The sequence below is a fragment of the Notolepis coatsorum genome (genome assembly GCF_963971535.1).
Source record: "Notolepis coatsorum genome assembly, chromosome: 9".
Lineage (NCBI taxonomy): Eukaryota > Metazoa > Chordata > Actinopteri > Aulopiformes > Paralepididae > Notolepis > Notolepis coatsorum.
Window position 1 is genome coordinate 58,392,477 of NC_140173.1, and position 22,500 is coordinate 58,414,976.

The window sequence follows — 22,500 nt, forward strand, 5'->3', positions numbered from 1 at the left end:
TGTAACAGGTACAACAAATAGATCCATCATGGTTTTTTTGGTTAATAGATCCATCATCGTTTTGGTTTTGTTAATAGATCCATCCTCTTTTTGGTTTTGTTAATAGATCCATCATGTTTTTGGTTTTGTTAATAGATCCATCCTCTTTTTGGTTTTGTTAATAGATCCATCATGTTTTTTTTGTTAATTGATCCATAATCTTCTTTGTTTTGTTAATAGATCCATCATATTTTTTTTTATTAACAGCAAAAAAAAATTATTTAACCTTTACTATACAGGTTCAAGCCCTGTTTGGTGGTCGAAGGCAACGCATTCCACTCCTGTGCTCCTGTGTGAGCAAATGAGCACTGTTCCATCTTTGTTCTACGCCTTGGAGGATGCAGGATTGCTAAGCTAGATCTGGTTCTGTGGCTGTGTGATTCCCTAACACTAGGAAAATAGTTGCAAAAGGAAAATAAAGAAACATTTTATCAAAAAAGAAAATAGTTGCAAAAATATTCTGCAAGGTGTCAGGATTGTTCAACAGGAATGCTGGTCTGTGTTGACTTCTGTTATTTATTATAGGGTATCTGCGGGGGAAAAACGTCTTAAAAAGTATTAAATTCATCATTCTCAATTTAAGGCCTTTAAAGGTATTAAAACATCATTTAATTTGCACAGGTATAAAAAATGTTGGGGGGGGGGGGCTGTCGGAAGATTAATAATATTATATACTGTATTATGAAATGTACAATACAATGACTAGTATTCAAGTCGAAAGTGTGAGAATTTATATTGGTGCAGCCGCCAGTTCAGTATGGCTATGTTTTTCTTTTGCTCGTATGGTCGTAAAATTGGTATACAATTTTGCTCTAAGTGGTATTAGAAAGGTCTTAAAAAGTCTTAAGTTTACGTTGTTGAAACCTGCAGATACCCTGTTTTACTAGAGGCTGTTATGTATGAAAACCACAGGCGGGCGGAGGCTGTAGCTTCTGAGATATTAGAATCAAAACCACACTCAAAATTGCTTGATTCGTACAGTAACCGAATCCCTTGACGTCATGCTTTATAATACTGCGGTTCATGAATAGGGTGGTGCGCCTATGTGTGCAAAGACGCTCTCTGATTGGCTAGCCGCGCACAGCGAAGACCCTCTCTGATTGGTTTAGCGCCGAAGGGTCTCTTCCGCCTAACCCTAACCTTAACCTTAACCCTAACCCTAACCCTAACCCTAACCCTAACCCTAACCCTAACCCTAACCCTAACCCTAACCCTAACCCTAACCCTAACCTTAACCCTAACCCTAACCCTAACCTTAACCCTAACCCTAACCCTAACCCTAACCCTAACCTTAACCTTAACCTTAACCCTAACCCTAACCTTAACCCTAACCCTAACCCTAACCCTAACCCTAACCTTAACCCTAACCCTAACCCTAACCCTAACCCTAACCCTAACCCTAACCCTAACCTTAACCTTAACCTTAACCCTAACCCTAACCTTAACCCTAACCTTAACCCTAACCCTAACCCTAACCCTAACCCTAACCCTAACCCTAACCCTAACCTTAACCTTAACCTTAACCCTAACCCTAACCTTAACCCTAACCCTAACCTTAACCCTAACCCTAACCCTAACTCTAAGCATAACCCACTTCGAAAGAAGGCCAAATCATAACCACTTTGAAGCAGAGAATATATATGTACAAGGCGGAAGAGACCCTTCGGTGCTAAACCAATCAGAGAGGGTCTTCGCTGTACGCGGCTAGCCAATCAGAGAGCGTCTTCGCACACATAGGCTACGGGAAAAAATCATGCGGGTGGTGCACCTAAGACAAAACAGCTACTGACACAGTATAGCGCAGATTCTGACTCTCATTATCCAGTTTAGACATTGCTCAAAGTTATCTGTGTCACTCCACGCAGGCCGAAGCCACAATCGAGTTTTCAAGTGTTGTTTTATTTGTACATTACAGTGAAATGCTTGGTTCTTCTGTACGAGCCCCCTAAGATTGTGCTTCATACAGTAAATCAAGTAAAAAGAAAACTATAAAAATGTACCAAATCAAGCACAATCTCGACGGGGCCCACAGAGAGGCGGCCGAGCCGCGCGCCGCCATCTTGCATCTCACCTTGAAAACGTGTTCCACCCTGTTCCTCTGAGTTCTTCCTCTCTTCTATGTTCTCTCCCTCGTTCCTTTGCACCTACTGTACATAACTGACCATATCCATTCAGCCATCTATAGAGTAGCTCAGTAGAATCCCTGGACTCTGTCTCTCACTCTGCCCTCAGAATCATCACTAATGATGGATACGACACTCATCACTGTGTCCTTTATGAGAAGGTTGGTTGGCCCTCTGTGTGACGGAGAGGCGCAACAAACACTGGTATTTGTTCATTTTTAAGGCCCTTATTGGTACTGTAAGCTACCTCCTTATACTACATCATTATTGGAATGGAATTTTGGAACCTATGGAACCCGTTCTAGCGACCCATGGCTGATCCTTTAGGTCCCCAGAGTTTGCTCTGAACAGGGTAAATCTGCATTTTGCTATGACGCCCCTCTATAGCTCATGGATTGAACTCCAACAGATTCTCACCTCTGTTGCAGAGTTTAAAACCTCGATCTCCAACCTTTGTCAATCGAGTTGTACATGTTTTAATTGATTTGTTATCCTTGCTTTTTGCCTATCTTGTCGTCTTATTGTTATGATTTTATATGCGGTGTGATTTTATGTGCTTTTTCTGTATATTTCTGTATGTACACTCGACGTGACTGTAAATGAAGGAAACCTCTGTTGCCTTTCGAGTTTAAATAAAGCTTTGAAATGAAATTTTTTAAGTAGTTCCCCCATCTCCCCCTCCTCCTGTTTCTCCTCTTCACCTGCTCCCTCCTGCATCCCTGTGGTCTCAGTGGCAGGAGGCCACTCCTTCTCCTCCCCCTCTCCCTTACTTCTCCCACCTCCCTCCTCGTGGTCTCAGTGGCGGGAGGCCACTCCTTCTCCTCCCTCTCTCCCTTACTTCTCCCACCTCCCTCCTCGTGGTCTCAGTTGGTCACCCCCCCCCCCCCACTCCTCCTCCTCATAACTTCCTCCCGCTCTCCTCCCTCCTTCTCCTGGTCTTAGTGTTCATCCCTTCTCTCCTTCACCTGAATAGCAGAAGGTCACCCGTACCCCCCTCCCCCTCCCCCTCCTCCCACCCCCTCCCTCCAGCTTTATGAGGCTTATAATTAAAACAGGGAGTAAATACTGAGGGGAGTGAAGGGCCTCTTTATAACTACTGAGGGGAGTGACTCTCTATAACTCTTCCCCGACTTAACCCCCGGCTCACTGAAGCAAGAAGCTATCTGATACTTTACCATACAAAAAGAAAAACCCTCACCCGGTGGAGAGGCTTCCTCCCAAGGGCTGCGGCAGAGTCCCCCAGAGGCTAGACAAGCAGAGTCCTCCTGAGGCTAGACAAGCAGAGTCCTCCAGTGGCTAGACAAGCAGAGTCCTCCAGAGGCTAGACAAGCAGAGTCCTCCTGAGGCTAGACAAGCAGAGTCCTCCAGAGGCTAGACAAACAGAGTCCTCCAGAGGCTAGACAAGCAGAGTCCCCCAGAGGCTAGACAAGCAGAGTCCTCCAGAGGCTAGACAAGCAGAGTCCTCCAGAGGCTAGACAAGCAGAGTCCTCCAGAGGCTAGACAAGCAGAGTCCTCCAGAGGCTAGACAAGCAGAGTCCTCCAGAGGCTAGACAAGCAGAGTCCTCCAGTGGCTAGACAAGCAGAGTCCCTCCAGGGGCTAGACAAGCAGAGTCCTCCAGAGGCTAGACAAGCAGAGTCCCCCAGAGGCTAGACAAGCAGAGTCCTCCAGTGGCTAGACAAGCAGAGTCCCCCAGAGGCTAGACAACCTAAGGCTAAACAACCTGAGGCTAAACAACCTGAGGCTAGACAACCTGAGGCTAAACAAGCTGAGGCTAAACAACCTGAGGCTAGACAACCTGAGGCTAGACAACCTGAGGCTAAACAAGCGGCACAGTTAGTCAATCAAAGATAAAAAAGCAAGACTTGGCTTCTTCTCACTCTGCTAAACGCTCCCTCGTCCAAATGTTCCATTCTCCCATTGTTTGACTATGGCGATGTCGTTTACGTGCATGCAATGCAGTGTCACCTTGATCACCTTAATGTTTTGTATCACTCAGCAATTAGGTTTGCTACAAATGCCCCCTTTTCCACACATCACTGTGACTTATATACATCACTGTAAATTAGCCATCGTTACACTCTCAAGGAGAAATTAATTGGCTTGACACTCATTCATAAAAACCCGCCTTGGTCTGACCCCTCCTTATTTGATGCACCTGTTAAAATGGTCATCTGCTCCCTGTAACACCAGAGCTGCTCACCATGTCTCGCTAGATGTTCCCCGTGTTAACACTTCCTTTGGTCAAGCCTCCTTCCAATTCGCTGCTCCCAGCAGTTGGAACGAGATGCAAAAGACTTTGAAAATGGACAAATTGATCCCCCTCACTACTTTTAAGGACTCTATCACAGAGTTGTTTACTGTACACACACACCTGCAACTGTCACCCAGCCTTTTAACTGTCATTTGTCGGAGTTCTGGCCTGCCGCCCGGGTCAGAGCGAACCGGTAAGGCGCCAGACAGGCAAACGATGTGGTCATGAGACAAAGAAGTGTTAACGGTGCTGTAAGTGGTATTTCTTTTGTTCAAATAAGTGGTCTACATGTTAAAATAATAGCCCTACATTCAGACAGCCATCACTGATATAGATTGTCTGGTCAGTAATGTGGGTCTCCCAGTCCCCACATATATGTAAAAGCTTCAATCATCTGCAGTCCTCCAGAATTTCCATGCTTGGTTGTGTTCCAATATGACGTTTTTTTGGTTTGAAAAAAAGAAAAACCACCTAACCCTGTCCACTGAGAGTATACCGACTAACCCTGTCCACTGAGAGTATACCACCTAACCCTGTCCACTGAGAGTATACCGACTAACCCTGTCCACTGAGAGTATACCACCTAACCCTGTCCACTGAGAGTATACCGACTAACCCTGTCCACTGAGAGTATACCGCCTCACCCTGTCCACTGTGAGTATACCGACTAACCCTGTCCACTGAGAGTATACCACCTAACCCTGTCCACTGAGAGTATACCGACTAACCCTGTCCACTGAGAGTATACCGCCTCACCCTGTCCACTGAGAGTATACCGCCTAACCCTGTCCACTGAGAGTATACCGCCTAACCCTGTCCACTGAGAGTATACCGCCTAACCCTCTCCACTGAGAGTATACCACCTAACCCTATCCACTGAGAGTATACCACCTAACCCTGTCCACTGATTGTATACCGACTAACCCTGTCCACTGAGAGTATACCGACTAACCCTGTCCACTGAGAGTATACCACCTAACCCTGTCCACTGAGAGTATACCGACTAACCCTGTCCACTGAGAGTATACGACTAACCCTGTCCACTGAGAGTATACCACCTAACCCTGTCCACAGAGAGTATACCGCCTCACCCTGTCCACTGAGAGTATACCGCCTAACCCTGTCCACTGAGAGTATACCACCTAACCCTGTCCACTGAGAGTATACCGACTAACCCTGTCCATTGAGAGTATACCGCCTCACCCTGTCCACTGAGAGTATACCGACTAACCCTGTCCACTGAGAGTATACCACCTAACCCTGTCCACTGAGAGTATACCGACTAACCCTGTCCACTGAGAGTATACCGCCTCACCCTGTCCACTGAGAGTATACCGCCTAACCCTGTCCACTGAGAGTATACCGCCTAACCCTGTCCACTGAGAGTATACCACCTAACCCTGTCCACTGAGAGTATACCACCTCACCCTGTCCACTGAGAGTATACCACCTCACCCTGTCCACTGAGAGTATACCACCTAACCCTGTCCACTGAGAGTATACTGACTAACCCTGTCCACTGAGAGTATACCGACTAACCCTGTCCACTGAGAGTATACCACCTCACCCTGTCCACTGAGAGTATACCGCCTAGTGCCTAATAGGGGGGTAACTGTACACAAAAACCACAGTATGGTACGGGTTTTCGGTACAGTGGGGGAAAGTTTGGCTTTCCATGTTCCACTCAGGGGTGATGTTGTAGTGTGCAGTAACTAATTGTACTTGTAGGGCTGTCAACAAATATTCTATATTAAAATTAATAATCGACTTGTAAACATTTTAAAAAAATTATAATAATTATATTAGATTGTGGAAAAAAACAGCCCCCGGTGGGTGGTCGTTAGTGGTTAACATACCGTTGTATTCGTTCGGTACACTACACAGCCGTTCGGTACGGTACGGTACACACTGAAACGGTTCGGTTCGGTATGGATATGTGTACCTTAATTTACACCCCTAGTGCCTAATAAAGCAGAAATGCTGTTAAAAATATGTACTTGTTCCTAGGATGGATCGTGACAAGAGATGTGATGATACTGGGTTGGCTGCAGTCTTTCACAGCCTGTCAATGCACTGTTCAGTTGTAATCATAGGATAGGTGCATAGGCCTTTGCGCACTGTAGGGGTTACGTAACATAGTTTGTCGCAAACTGTTTGGAAGACTTTTGCCTTTGTGTGCATGTTTCTATGACTGTTCACGTTTCAAGTTTCAAGTTTCTTTATTAGTTGTCATACAGAAGTACAGAATACTTTTATACAAAATGCTTCTTTCTGTTTTGCTCCAGAGACTGTGCTATAGACAAAAATAGATAAGTATAAAATAAGTATAGCAAGTATAAAATAGAAGTCAAGTACGTAGACAAAAGTGTTCAGTATATACATATATTTCATTTCATTTCAACCTTTATTTAAAATCGTAAGCATCTGAGGTTTCCCTCATTTACAGAAACGACGATTGTACAGTACATAATAAAACAATATTCACAGAAATTTAAACACCAGAGTAAAAAAATTAAAAACCTTTAAAAATTATTTTAAATAATAATAATAATAATAATAATAATAATAATAACTTTATTTGTATAGCACTTTTCATACAGAGGTTGCAGTTCAAAGTGCTTCACAACAGTAAAAAATAGGCATAAGCGGGCATAAAAAGATAGACAGGTAGCAAGGTATGGCAAATCTAGCATCCCAATAGGCTCTCCGCTTACAGTTTTCAGTAACACAAATAATAAAAATAGTTTAAAATGATTCAGTTTAAAAATAGTCTAAAAATTATAAAATAGAACAGACATAAAAATACAGGCATGAGCGAGCATAGCAAGGTATGGTAAATCACAGTGTTTCACATTAGGATCTAGCATCCTAATAGGCTCTCTATTCAGTAATACAAATAATCACAGTGTTTCAGTAAGAAGTAAAAAGTGCAATAACCGACCCATGAATTTGATAGGCAGGGTATGGTAAATCACAGTGTTTCACATTAGGATCTAGCATCCTAATAGGCTCTCTATTCAGTAATACAAATAATGAAGTAGTTTAAAATGATTAAGTTTAAAAATAGTCTAAAAATTATAAAATAGAACGGACATACAACAACAGTAAAAAATGTAAATAGCAAGGTTACAGTAAAAAGTGTGAAAAATTGTTTAAAATGATTCAGTTTAAAAATAGTCATCAGTAAGAAGTAAAAAGTGTGATAACCGACACATGAATTTGATAGGCAGTGTAAAATAAGATAAAATTAGCATAGTAAGGTAGGCAGGGTAAGAATAGTGCAGGTAAGTCATTGAAATGCCTGAGCAAAGAGATTTTTAAGCTGTCTTTTGAAGATGTCTAGCGAGTTGGCTTCCCTGATGTTTTGGGGTAGTTTGTTCCACAGTTTTGGGGCATAGTTGATAAAGGCTGCATTACCGATCCTCTTTTGACTGTTTCTGGGAGCCTCTAGTAGTCCAGCAGCTGATGATCGCAGTGTTCTTGCTGGCGTGTAATTTATTAGAGTGTTGGTGATGTAGCTAGGTCCCTGTCCATTTAGAGCTTTGTATGTAAGGAGAAGGACCTTAAAGTCAATTCTAAATGTTACAGGAAGCCAGTGTAAAGCAGCTAAGACTGGACTAATGTGCTCTCTCCTTTTTGTTCTAGTTAGCAGTCGGGCTGCAGAGTTTTGGATTAGCTGAAGCCTCTCTGTGGTTTTCTTAGGGAGACCTGTGAAAAGTGCATTACAGTAGTCTAACCGGCTAGATATGAATGCATGAATTAGCTTCTCAGCATCGTTCTGATTAATAAATGGTCGTACTTTTGCTATATTTCTGAGATGGAAGAACGATGTTTTCGTTACTTTGCTAATATGAGAATTGAAGTTCAGTTCTGAATCTATGATAACCCCGAGACTAGTGACCTCAGATTTGATCCAAGGGGTTAGTCCTCCTAGGTTCTTTATTAACGTTTCTTTTTTAGTTTTGGGGCCGATAATTAGAATTTCAGTTTTGTTCTCATTTAGTTTCAGGAAGTTCTTACTCATCCATTTATTTATTGCCAGTAAGCAGTCTGTAATGGAGCTGATCGCTGTATCATTTGGTTCAGAAGATATGTACAGTTGTGTATCATCCGCATAGCTATGGAAATCTACATTATGTTCTCTGATGATATCACCCAGCGGTAACATGTAAAGGGAGAAGAGTAAAGGACCTAAGCAACTCCCTTGTGCAACTCCATAGTTGTTGTCGTATATATCAGACATGTGCTCTCCTAGTCTAACATAGAATTTCCTCCCTCTGATGTATGTTTTGAACCAGCTTAGTACATGTTCTGAGAAACCGACAAGGTTTTCAAGACGATCGATTAGAATATCGTGATCGATTGTATCAAATGCTGCACTGAGATCTAACAGGACAAGGATGGAGATCTTATTCTCGTCAGAGTTTAGCCTGAGGTCACTGATTATTTTGGTGAGGGCAGTTTCAGTGCTATGATATTTTCTGAATCCCGACTGAAATTCTTCTAAGATGTTGTTTTCTTCAAGAAAGGAATTTATTTGAACTGAAACTATCTTTTCAAGTACTTTGCTAATGAATGGTAGGTTGGATATTGGACGATAATTTGCCATTTCATTACTATCCAAGTTAGGTTTTTTTAGTAATGGCTTTACAACTGCTGTTTTAAAGGCATCTGGGAAAATACCAGTTCTAAGGGAAGTGTTTATGATATCTATAGCACAGGGCTTGAAACACTATTAAACACCCGTTTGAAGAAAGCTGTAGGCATAGGGTCAATGTCTGAGGTGGAGGAGTTACATTCTGAGACAGTTTTGCAGAGTACATCTAATGTGATGCATGTGAAACTTCTCATGGTTACATTGCACGGTTTGCTGCAATCAGCTTTATTTCCATCATGAGTAATGCTGGCCCTGATCAAGGTTATTTTGTTGTTAAAGAATAGTGCAAGTTCTTCACACTTAACCGTTGATGACTGAGGAGGTGTAGGGGCAGTGTTGAGTAGTAGGTTAATAGTGGAAAAAAGGATTCTGGAGTTTCCAGCATTTTCTGTAATGATTTTAGAGAAGTAGTCTTTCCTTGCTAAGCGGATGGTTTTATTATAAGCAGTTAAAGCATCTTTGTATATATCACAGCATGTGGTGGTTTTTGTTTTTCTCCATTTTCGCTCTGCTGCACGACATTTCCTTTTTTCTTTGTTGACAGCATTATAGTTCAGCCAGGGCGAGGCTCTGGTTTTTTTCTTTTTCATTTTTAGTGGGGCGACAGAATCTAATACAGATGACAGTGCATCATTGAGATTTTCTACCATTTCATTTAGAGAGCGGTCATGATTGTGTGATTCATGTAATCTGATAATATTAATGAACTTTGATTCAGCCTTGTCGTTTAGGAGCCTCTTTTTAACTATGATTTCTTTTTTTGTTTTAGTAAGGGTTATTTGAGTATCAAAAAATATACAGTTATGGTCGGAGACAGGTAATTCAGTTATTGAGACATTTGTTATGCTTAGCCCAGTTGTTGTTATAACTAAGTCTAATGTATTTCCAAGCTTGTGAGTTGCATTTGTTATATGTTGTGTTAGGTCAAAGCTATCCAGTAGATTTTCTAGCTCTATAGTTTTGGAGTCTGTTTTCTTATTAAAATGGATGTTCAAGTCTCCATTTAGGATCACCTTATCATATCCGGTAACACATAATGAGATCAGTTCAGAGAGCTCCTGTATAAATATTGGTGAGTGTCTGGGCGGTCGGTAAATCGTGACAATAATATCAAAAATATCAACTAAAACAGTTACAGGTAGTCACACAATGGTCTGAAATCATACATTTAAAAATTCCAAGGGAAGGGAGAACCTCCAATTTTAGCGTGAGTTGAAGGACATTCCATGAGTTAGAGGCATCAAAGGAAAATGTAAAAATGTACAATATAAAATGTACAATGCAGAGTAGAAGTAACCGAGTTACTGAGTGTTTGACTCACGTCTGTGTGTTTCTATGACTGTGTGCGTGAGTGTGACTGTGTGCTTCTCTTGGGCAGGACATCGCGTCCCAGAAGTTCTCCATGCCTTCTCCGGTGAGAACCGTCATCGCCGCAGACTTTGACAACGATAACGAACTGGAGGTCTTCTTCAACAACATCGCCTACCGAGGATCCTCTGCAAACAGACTGTTTAGGTACAATAAACACACATACATACAGAGAGAGAGAAACAGAGAGAGAGAGAGAGAGAGAGAGAGAGAGAGAGAGAGAGAGAGAGAATAGAGAGAGAGAGAGAGAGAGAGAGAGAGAGATAGAGAGGAAGAGAGAGAGCAAGCGAGAGAGAGCAAGCGAGAGAGAGCAAGCGAGAGAGAGCGAGAGAGAGAGAGAGAGAGAGAGAGAGAGAGAGAGAGAGAGAGAGAGAGAGAGAGAGAGAGAGAGAGAGAAAGAGAGAGAGATAGGAGAGAAAGAGAGAGAGAAAGAGAGAGATAGAGAGAGAAAGAGAGAGAGGGAGAGAGAAAGGAGAGAGATAGAGAGACAGAGAGAGAGAGGGCGAGAGAGTGGGGAGAGAGAGAGATATAGAGAGATAAATATAGAGAAAAAGAGAGAGAGAAATGAGAGAAAGAGAGATAGAGAGACAGAAAGGGAGAGAAAGAGAGAGATAGATAGAAAGAGAGAGATAGAGAGAGAGGTGAGAGATAGAGAGAGGGAGATAGAGGAGAGAGAGGGAGGAGAGAAATAGAGATAGTAGGGAGCGCGAGAGAAAGAGAGAGAATAGGGGCACAGAGGGGGGGGGGGGCAGAGAGGGATGAGAGAGAGAGAACTCCCTGCCCTGTAATAGTTGAATTGTCATTTTGATGAGTGTAATGGAGCAGTTTTGTGCTGCGATGTAGTGCCTCAAAGTGAGGTGAAGGGCTTTTCGGGCTTCTTATCTCGTCTGGCATCACACCTCCTCCTCTGCAGATGAGTGAGGGAGACAGATGTAGGTCTCTCTCTGTTCGGCTTCCCCCGGTGATAATGATAATTAATTCAGTTCTAGGAAATGGATTTATGATACTCCTACGTATCAAACCCAGTTATGGCTGCATAACTTTCGAACAATAAAAAAAAAAAGGAAATCTGATCTGAAACAATTTAGCGAGCAGGATGTGGTACTAGGAATGATAAACGGTTACTTACTCGAGATCATAGCAATCCGATCCGGTTTCAATGCGGAAATCTGGCCACGTGTCAGGAGTCGGTCGGTCAGAGCCTCGGGGTCTCGTTGGATGAGAATATTCCCTACCGGGGGATTATTGGAGGACGTTCTGTCCCTCTGGACGCCGGACCCTTGCCGGGCCAGTGATGCAGAGCCCGGAGTTACACCGCTGTCCAACACGGAGCTGCGTCAGCTAAATGAACACTGCACGCTCGCTAGCAGTGGGACTACTAGTTTCAAGTTTCAAGTTTCAAGTTTCTTTAATAGTTGTCATACAGAAGTACATAATACTTTCATACAAAATGCTTCTTACTGTTACGCTCCAGAGACTGTGCTAGACAAGATAGTATCAAATAACATAGTATAGCATGTAATTTAGAAGTAGAAAATGAGGTCACAGTGTTCAGTATAGACATATGTACAATGTTCGATGCAGAATAGACGTAACTGAGTTACCATATAATATACAATACTATGCAGTGTACTAATGTACAGTACTATATAGTGCAAGCAGAAATGGGATGAGGTACAATTTAGGTACAATTTACAGTAAGGTGTACGAGTTGTAGTGCAATCCTTCATCAATAAATATAAAGTGTGGGGAGTGGGTGCTACAGTGTGTTTGTTTAAAGTGGGTGTGTGCTATAAAGTGTGTGGAGTGGGTGCTACAGTGTGTTTGTTTAAAGTGAGTGTTTGCGTGTGGATGTGTGTGCTATGTGCGTTTGATGGTTGTTGTTGTGTAGTGTTCATTGTTCGTTTAGCAGCCTGATGGCCTGGGGATAGAAGCTTCTTCTGAGTCTTTCTGTGCTTGCCTTGAGACTCCGGTATCGCTTGCCTGACCGCAGCAGTTCAAAGAGGCAGTTGTTCGGGTGACTGGAGTCTTTAATGATTCTCTTAGCCTTGCCCCTGCAACGCTTGTTGTAAATGTTCTGGAGGGTGGGGAGCCCCCCTCCAATTGTGCGTTCGGCTGTACGTGTCACTCTTTGTAGTCTGCTTCGGTCTTGTGCAGTGCTATTCCCAAACCAGGAGGTGATGTTGCCAGTCAGGATGCTCTCTATTGTACATGAGTAGAAGTTCTTAAGGATCTTCTGACTGACTTGGAACTTCCTTAGGCGCCTGAGGAAGTAGAGGCGCTAGCATACTTGAACTATCGTCCTCGAGTTAATTAATTCGGTACATCACCCTCGTTCAGCTGAGTTTGGAGTTTATTAGCCAAAGATCAGCACGGCGCCTAATGCTAGTGTTCTGTGAAATTACATGATATATTTTGGGAGGTTTGTTGGAAAAAAAGGCTTTGTCACTGAGGAGGCAGTGGAGGCCAAAGTACAGTAGAAGGATTACATTTATCCTACAAGCTGGGTGTACCAAACAGTTAAACGTTTATTTTTTTAAGATAAGTGTTAAATAGCTCTACATTATGACACTACTTCATCCAATCAGGAGAGATATCGCTAGATATCTTCTTATTTATTTCACGCAATCTTGCCAAGCCAAATTAGCTTAGATAATTTTACTTGTTTCAAGGACACATTTGGCAAGCAGGCCAAGAAGATGCTTAAAGGAAAACTCCAACATTTTGGGAAATTTGCTTATTTGCCATCTACCCTGGAGTTAGACAAGAAGATACATACATCTTTCTTCTCTGTGCATGCAATAGGAGTAGGAAGACGTTGGGAACTAAGCTAATGGAGGAACCTACTTCCAGTGACTGACGCTAAGCTAGGCTAACGGTGCGTGTCTTTCTACTCCTACTGCATGCACAGAGAAGAAAAAAGGTATGTATCTTAACACTCCAACATTTTGGGAACCCTGGAGTTAGACAAGAAGATACATATCTTTTTCTTCTCTGTGCATGCAGTAGGAGTAGGAAGACGTTTGGAACTAGGCTAATGGAGGAACCTACTTCCAGTGACTGACGCTAAGCTAGGCTAACGGTGCGTGTCTTCCTACTCCTACTGCATGCAGAGAAGAAAAAAGGTATGTACTGTATCTTGCCAAATAAGTTAATTTCCCAAAATGTTGGAGTTTTCTTTAAAAAAAAAAACTGCATTTAAAAGTGAATTGTATCCTTCGAGTGACATCCTTGAAAATGAAAAATAGTGCTTCGAAAAGTACTTAAGAGTCCTTGAATGTCTGTGGGAACCCTGTTTGTTGTTCCAGGGTCACCAGGAGAGAGCACGGAGACCCCCAGATAGAAGAGCTGAATGTCGGGGACGCAGCAGAGCCGGAGGGACGTGGAACTGGTGAGTCCGACGACTAAAACTGTTAATTCACTTTTTGTTAATATTCACAACTACCTACCTCATACAGTACTATAGTCTACCCATATAACTATGCATATAATAGCATGTACAATAGTGCTGTATATACCATATACATTTATATATTTATATTTACAGTATAAATAATATATATATATATATCCATATCTGTCTGAATATACCTGCATATAGTCCTTCTATATACCTACTTACCTAATGCACCTGCATATAACCCATATAACGTTAACTCTGTATGATACTATGATAGCATGTGCAATAATGCTGTATATACCGTATATATATAATATGAATGAATGAATGAATGATCATTACATTTATATAGCGCTTTTCTAGACACTCAAAGCGCTCACCACCACTGGTAGCACCCAACCTTGGGCTACGCAGGCTCAATGGCTGCCATACACTGGCACCAGGCACACATCACACTACACAATGGCTGAACGGCTCAGGAGACAGGGATTGATATCAGCCAATTAAAGGGAGAGGGATGATTAGGTGGCCTTGATGTCAGAGACCTGATTGGGAATTTGGCCAGGAACGTCGGGGGAACCCCCTACTCTTTGCGATAGGCGCCCTGGGTTCTTTAACTACGGAATTCAGTCAGGACCTCGGTTTAGCGTCTCATCCGAAGGATGGCACTCGCAGCTGTACGGTGTCCCTATCACTGTAACAGGGACATTGTTACTGACTAGTACAGAGGACAAAGTGCTCCCTGCTGGACAACAACACCAACGGCGTTCCGACATCTGCACATACCTGCATATAATCCTTTTATCTATATCTGTACATATCCCTTACCTACTCTTACTAGTTACACTGCTGGCCAGTATGACTTACTACCATAGTGTCTTTATACCTGTATCATTGTACATATAAATACTACAACTCTGTACATACATCTGATTAGCATTATACTCAGTAGTACTAATTTTTTTATATATTTTTTACCCAGTTTAATCTCCTGTACATTGTATATTACTATTGCACTTTACTGTTACATTTGCACTCTGGTTGGATGCCAAACTTCTTTTTGTTGTACTGTACTTGTGCTGTATAATGACACATAATGATACTGTTACAAAGGGTCAGATTAAACCGAATATATATATTTATTACTTGAGATATATTGTATAATATTTGTATATCGTCTGATATCCCTTGTATATTCTTTGTACATATACACGGAATATCCCTTTACCTAGGTACAGGCCAGACCATAATATTCGTTCTCCTATTGGACAGCGACCCCCTAGGCGCCACGGCCATACCCCCAATGTCTAGTTCAAAGTCACCGCTAAGACATGTCTCAACATGCCCAGGTTTGCGCAGTAATACGAGACAGAAATAAGGTTGGCACTAGATTATTCACCTTACGTATAAATACGTTGCAGGTGGATACCGCAGTTGTGTTACCCCAACAAGTTGAAGCCTTCACCACGATACAACGTGCCGTGAAGTGGGCCCGTTTTGCCCCTAAATAGAGCCTTGAGACCGCGTGCGAATTGATAGCTAAAGTGTCAGAGTTTAACGCTGTATCGTCGAGTTCGACTTATTCTATTATAAAGTAATAGTCTATTATGTATAGTGTATCGTGCGGCTACCGTTCTACAGTGACCAGCATTACCACTGTTTCATCGTACCGAGCTAGTGCGCTTATCCAGGCTGGGCGGCCTAACCTTGTGCCGCCATCCGAGGAGCCCTAGACGAGAACCGTGTGGATATGTACACTGGATAACCTACACCGACGAATGCAGAGCCCTTTTCGGCTGGATTATATTGCTTTGGTCCTGTGGCTGCTGGAGCAGAGAACCGTCTACCCCCACTACCGTGTGGGATCTACCCTGTGAGGAGCCCCGTCGAGCCCGCCTCTAGGACTCAGAGGCTGGCTAGCTTTCACCCATGCTGCAGTGCATACCGGAGTATAGCTGTTGCTTTGTCTAAGGACCAAGGGATTATTGCACCGTCTCCTGTACCTGGAGTCTCTTTATTCCTCGTTGATCCAGACTTTTGCTCCCGACAATTCCTCTCCCCTGCTGGCTTACAACCGGAGGGAACCCCCCTAGTATCTCCAGCTGACCTACGAGTGTACCTTATATAATTCTTATGCTACAGGTGGTATTAATTATCTCCATCGTAATATGCTCATGGACTTACGCTCTTGACCTATTCATGCACATTCTTCGCCATACAAGCGCGACTCTAATTCTCAATACTGTAATCTAATATTGCTGCTCTTCTAATAAATATTACAAACAGGACTTTCTTTGTTAAGCCGTGTTATTGTGTGGGTGTTCATCACATATACCTGTGTACTGTATGGCCAGTAATTAAAGTACATAACTCAGTAGTGGTTTAATGATACCATACTCTCAATACAGTCAGGGAATTGTACCCCTCAGTTACAATTGGTCCTTCGAGCCGGATGGTAATCAGTGTAATATCTAAATATAATATTGATATTAACCATGGCCAGCGGTGAACACTCCACAAACGGCTCTCCTAAGCTAGAACGCCCGCAGCGCAGACGGCAGCCACCTCCTTACCTAGAGGACTACGCTGCCAGTCTACTACCTAGCTTTATACAGACGTTAAATGCGGAAAAAGCGGATAGTAAAAGTATGTCAAACCCTACCGACCAGGCGACCTTGCCAGTAGAGACCCTAGTGGGTTCTAACGTAACTGACCAAGCTCACGGGGGGGACCAGGAGGGACATGACATGACTATACCCCCCGACAACATCAACGGGACGGTCCCCGGAGAGCTCCAGGATAAAGAAAGCGCTCCAGGGACGGAACCCGACCCACTACCAGAAGAGAAGCGCACCCAGGAGATAGACCTCCTCGGAGCGCGCCAGGAGAACGGATCTCCAACGAGCACTGTCAGAAGCCGATCACCTCCATCAGTGTCTTCCCCCAGCGAGGCGGACAAGATGCTGGCGCAGGCATTTATCGCCACCCTGGCAGCCTCCACTGAACGCGATCGACTCCAAGCACAGACGCTTAGCGAGCGCGAACATTCTTCCATGGAACAAGAGCGCCTCCGAGCGCAACACCAAAGTGAGCGCGAACACTCTACCATGGAAAGAGAACGCCTGCAGGCTCAACAACTGAGTGAGCGCGAACAATCTGCAGACCAAAGAGAGCGCCTTCACGCGCAACTCCAAGCGCAAGCCCTTAGTGAACGCGAACACTCTGCGACCCAGCGAGAGCGCTTCCAGGCGCAGCAAAGGAGTGAAGACGACCGCATACGCCTGGAGACCAGACGCCTCCAGACGGAAGAGAATATTGAAAGAGACCGCGCCGATGCCCAGCGCGCCGCCGCCGATGCACAGCGCGAAGCCGCCAATGCACAGCGCGACGCAGCCCAAGCCCAGCGCGAAGCAGAGCGCAACCTCGCTCACATCAAGCGCGAAGCCGAGCGCGACCGACTACAAGCGCAGATAATGGAGCAACTGATTGCCAGGGCGACCCCCCCTCTATCCGCACAGAGCTCCAGGGCCTCGTCAAGACAAGGGTCTAGGGCACCTTCCCCTACCCGACCAAGCGACCCGGAGCCCGGCCAACAGAAAGAGCCTATACACGTCTCCGAACCCCCTCCCCGACCGGTCCATGCAAGACCCAGCAACAGGGAAGAACCGGCCTACGCCGCCGAGAGACTGAATAGACGATTGCAAGATCTAGAAGACCTAGCAGAGGAAGAGGAAGAGGAAGAGGAGGAAAGTCAAGCCCACCAGCAGCATCGTACTCCACAGGACCAGGAGGTTCAGTACAGCCCAGACTTTACCCCCGAGGCCCTGCGTTACAGACCCCCGACTCAACTCAAGGGTGAGTTTGACGCAGCGCCAGCCCCGTGGAACAGCACCTGGGTACCCGGGCTTTGGTACCCACCAAGTACCAGCCCACGACGACACGTACGGGGAGACTCGCCCAGGAGGCCTCTCCCGGAACTCTCACCGATGTGCCAGCCATCCATGGCATCGTACCTTGGCACACCGACGTTCCCGGATTTCACACACGAGGACAGAGCACAGTACACGGAACTACGAATGTGCTTAGAGACTATGATGTCCGATGTCCCCGATGAGACGTACAAATATGCTATCCTCCTCAAGCACCTGAAGGTGCCCAGAGCGCATAATATAGCGCTGGCATATTCCAACTCAAGTACCCCATACACCGCGGCTCTAGTAGCCCTCAACCAACGTTATGGACGCATATGGGACTACGTGATACAAGAGATAAGGAATATTGACCGTCTCCCCCCAGCCACAGACAATCGCTCATTGGATGACCTCTCTATCAAGGTACAATCCCTGGTAGGGATGCTGGGGGCACAAAAGGAAAAGGGTAGGCACGAACTGTACGCTAACTCTAATGTGGAAAGGATATTAGAGAAGCTTCCTCCCGCCCGACAAGAGCGCTTCAGGCGGCAAAGAGACCACCGTGATCCCAACGGTCCCGAGCCATCCCTCCTAGACCTGGCCGACTTCCTCGCGAGAGAAGTCAGCAGCCTACGACTGGATACGTTCGTGCGGAGTGGACCAAGCCCCAGAGAGGGACCTCGGAGATCAAACGATAACCGCAGGCTGGTGACGTCATGCACCAAGCCGAATCAGTACCGCGTAACAAGAACCACAGCACCCCCTCGACGAAAGAGAAGTGGAAGATTGTATGCCAGTACTGCGAGAAAGAACATTGGCTGTCACACTGTGACACGTTCAAGAAGATGACCGCCGACGAGGTGAGTCAATGGATAAAGTCCAACCGCCGCTGTTACCGCTGTGCGCGCAGCCATATGGCAGCCGAGTGCCGCTTGAAGAAGAGGTGTAGTCGGTGTGACGGAGCCCACTTGGACGTCTTACATGACAGTAACAGGAAGAAACCCGCACCCTCAAGCAGCACCAGAGCAAGCGTCATGTATATTGACCCCGCCAGCAGCGGGGGCTCCCGGGTGCTCTTGAAGGTGGTCCGAGTGACATTAAGCTACGAGGACAAGGTCATGGACACTTACGCCGTCCTTGACGACGGGTCAGAAAAGACTCTCCTCCTCGCATCCGCTGCGGCCCAGCTGGGTCTGCAGGGGAGCGAAGAAACGATGACGATTCGTACTATAAGAAGAGACCTGAAGACGATAAAGGGTGAGCACGTCTCCTTCACTATCGCAGCAAGCGGGCAGCCAGAGAGGCGGTATAGGATCACTAACGCTTTCACCAGCCAAGACATAGGCCTGTCGCGGTACACCTACCCCATCGCCAAGCTGATGGACAAATACGTGCACCTGCGTCAACTACCTATACCGCTCATCGACGGCGCCACCCCGACCCTGCTCATAGGATCCGACCACGCACACCTCATCGTCCCGACGGACCGGGTCCACATTGGGCCCAGAGGCTGTCCAGCAGCAGTCGAGACCCGCCTAGGATGGACACTACAAGGCGCCCTCTCCAGGTCTCCCAACCGAACAGCAGCCACTCGCTGCCTCCACTCCAGAGTGACAGAAGTAGACACCACCCTCTTACAGCACGTCGAGAGGCTATGGACACTAGAGACAATGCCCTTTAAGAACGAAAAGAAACACATTCGTTCCAAGGAAGACATTTATGCCATAGCCCTCCTCGAGCAGGGGACAAAGAGAGTCAAAGTCAATGGAGTGATGAGATACGCAACTCCACTCCTGAGGCGAGAGGGTTTGCCTACCTTCCACGCCTCAAAAGAAGCGACGGAGCGATATCTACTGAACACCGAGCGGCGCCTAGCCAGAGACCCCGCTCAAGCCACTGTGTACCGCGGTGAGATTGACAAGCTAATCACAGCGGGACACATAAAGAGAATTGACATTCAAGAGGCCGATCAGACGACCGAATCATGGTACGTGCCCCACCACAAGGTCCACCACAACGGCAAGGATCGTATTGTGTTTAACTGCAGCTACCAGATCGGATCACAAAATCTGAATAAAGAGCTCTTGCCCGGCCCAACACTCGGCCCCTCTCTACTAGGCGTGTTGCTAGGTTTCCGCCAGAACAAGGTGGCCATCAGCGGCGACATCAAAGGGATGTTCCTGCAGGTGCGACTAGTGGAAGAGGACAAGCCCCTGCTGCGGTTCTTATGGAGAGAGAGGATCGGGGATGAGCAACCATCCATCTATCAATGGGAAGTCCTCCCTTTCGGAACCACATGCAGCCCATGCTGTGCTACGTTCGCACTGCAAAAACATGTCGCAGAGGACCCAGCAGCTGACGAGGAGGTCCGACAAAGTGTAGAAAAGAGTTTCTACGTGGACAACTGTCTGCAAAGCGGCTCGACGCCAGAAGAGGCCGAGGCCCTCCTACTCAAGCTCCGCGCCTCCCTGATCAAAGGCGGCTTTGATCTCCGGCAGTGGGCCAGCAGCGACCCTCAAGTACTGCGCAGCCTCTCCCCAGAGGACAAGGCAGCAAGCAGCGAGACCTGGATGGCGACCATCCCAGGTGAAGCCCAAGAAATGACATTAGGACTAGTCTGGCGTTTCAAAACAGACTCGCTCCATTATAGACACACACCCCTGACCAAGGAGCAGGGAAGGTCGATTTCACTACCGACCACAAGACGGAGTGTATACAGAACACTCGCCAGACAATATGACCCGTTGGGATGTATTCTACCTTACACCACCAGGGCAAAGATGATTGTACGAGAGCTGTGGGACAAGGACCAGGGCTGGGACGACCCCATACCCGACCACCTTGCTTCCACATGGAGAGAGTGGGAAACAGAACTCAGCTCGCTCCCAGGTGTCAACATACGCTGCAGCTACTTCCCACCCACAGTGCGGCTGGAGATGTGTCAGATGGACCTGCACGTCTTCAGCGATGCCTCCGAAGTAGCCTACGGTTCGGTGGCCTACTTGCGGGCCCGAGAGGAGGGAGGAGAAATACATACCGCCTTCATCCTGGCTCGCTCAAGAATAGCCCCCCGCAAGCAACAATCGATCCCGCGTCTAGAGCTCTGCGCAGCCCTAGTAGGAGCGCAACTCGCCACGTTAATCCAACGTGAACTCACCATCCCGGTGCAAAGAACAATCCTGTGGTCAGACTCCATGACCGTACTCACATGGATCCAGTCCGATTCGTGCAGATACAAGGTCTTCGTGGGAGTCAGAATCACAGAGATCCAAGATTTAACAGAATCAGCATGCTGGAGGTACGTGGACACAAAACAGAACCCAGCAGACGTCATCACACGGGGAATGTCCCTGGATGACCTCACACATCACAATCTCTATAGTGACGGTCCCGAGTTCCTCAAGCTACCGGAAGAAAAGTGGCCTACACCCATCCCACGGGAGGCTAGTCAAGAGGAGGCAGAGATGAAGAAATCTATGTTCTGTGGGTTGACGCACACACCAGTCCCCACAGATCCCAACATAGACGACTGCCCTACCCTTGAGGGTGCGCAGTTAAAGACATTCCTGTGGCACCACCCTGAGGTTCCCTCCACTACTGACATTAATGCAGCTAACTACGAAGAAGCAGAACTCCTTCTGCTACAGCGAGCCCAAAGAGACTCGTTCCCCGACGAGCTAGACTGTCTGCAGGGATCAAAGCCAGTCCCGTCAGACAGCAGACTGCTCCACTTGGCCCCTGAGAGCGACGCCCATAATCTCATCAGAGTGGGTGGTCGTCTGAGAAGGGCCCCAGACTTAACGGATGACGTCAAGTTCCCGATAGTTCTCAACAGCCGACACAAGGTCACAGAGCTCATCATAAAGAAATACGACGAGGACGTGCACCACGCCGGGGCAGAGAGAGTCTTCGCTGAGATCAGACGTCGCTATTGGATACTGCAAGGAAGAGAAGCAGTACGACGCTTCCAGCGGACCTGTCTAAACTGTCGCAAGTGGCGAGCACAGCCCAGTATACCCCGGATGGCTGACCTACCCCCCTGTCGCCTCCGACTCGGCGACAAGCCCTTTCACTCCACCGGTATGGACTGCTTCGGCCCGCCGTATGTGAAGAAAGGAAGAGGGACGGAGAAGCGGTGGGGTATTGTATTCAAATGCATGACCACCCGAGCGATACACATAGAACTCCTTCCAACCATGAGTACGGACTCATTCCTTATGGCCTTCCGGAGATTCACAGCGCGGAAAGGAAAACCGTCTATATTATTGTCTGATCACGGGACAAACTTCAAAGGCGGAGAAAGAGAGCCGAGAGAGAGCTTCCAAGCTATGGGCCCAGAACTTAAGACCCACCTCGCTCCCTCTCAGATTGATTTCCAGTTTAACCCCCCGAATGCCCCTCACTTCGGGGGAACTTGGGAACGAGAAGTACGTTCAATAAAGACAGCCCTGTACGCCGTGCTTGGGGCCCAGACCGTGGCGGAAGAAGTCCTCACGACAGTCCTCACGGAGATCGAGGGAGTATTGAACTCAAAGCCCCTCGGTTACGTCTCAAGTGATGTAGCAGATGTCGACCCAGTCACCCCCAACACTCTCTTGATGGCGCGGCTGGACCCCGTGCTCCCACAGACAGTGTACAGGCCTGAGGAAGCGAATGGCCGAAGAATGTGGAGGTACAGTCAAGTATTGGCTGACAAGTTTTGGAACAGTTTCCTCCTCCACTATCTACCGTCTCTACAGACCCGCCAGAA

At 46.3% G+C, this 22,500-nt stretch overlaps 1 protein-coding gene across 1 annotated transcript in view; it reads left to right on the plus strand.

The window, feature by feature from the left end:
* The window catches only part of crtac1b (cartilage acidic protein 1b), a gene marked incomplete at both ends in the record, with an annotated part of 173,680 nt that overhangs the window by 114,454 nt on the left and 36,726 nt on the right, over window positions 1–22,500 (plus strand). The window contains 2 exons of the mRNA XM_084321881.1: window positions 10,450–10,586; window positions 13,748–13,830. Coding sequence (XP_084178007.1) covers window positions 10,450–10,586; window positions 13,748–13,830 — 220 coding nt within the window. The remainder of the gene's footprint in view (window positions 1–10,449; window positions 10,587–13,747; window positions 13,831–22,500) is intronic.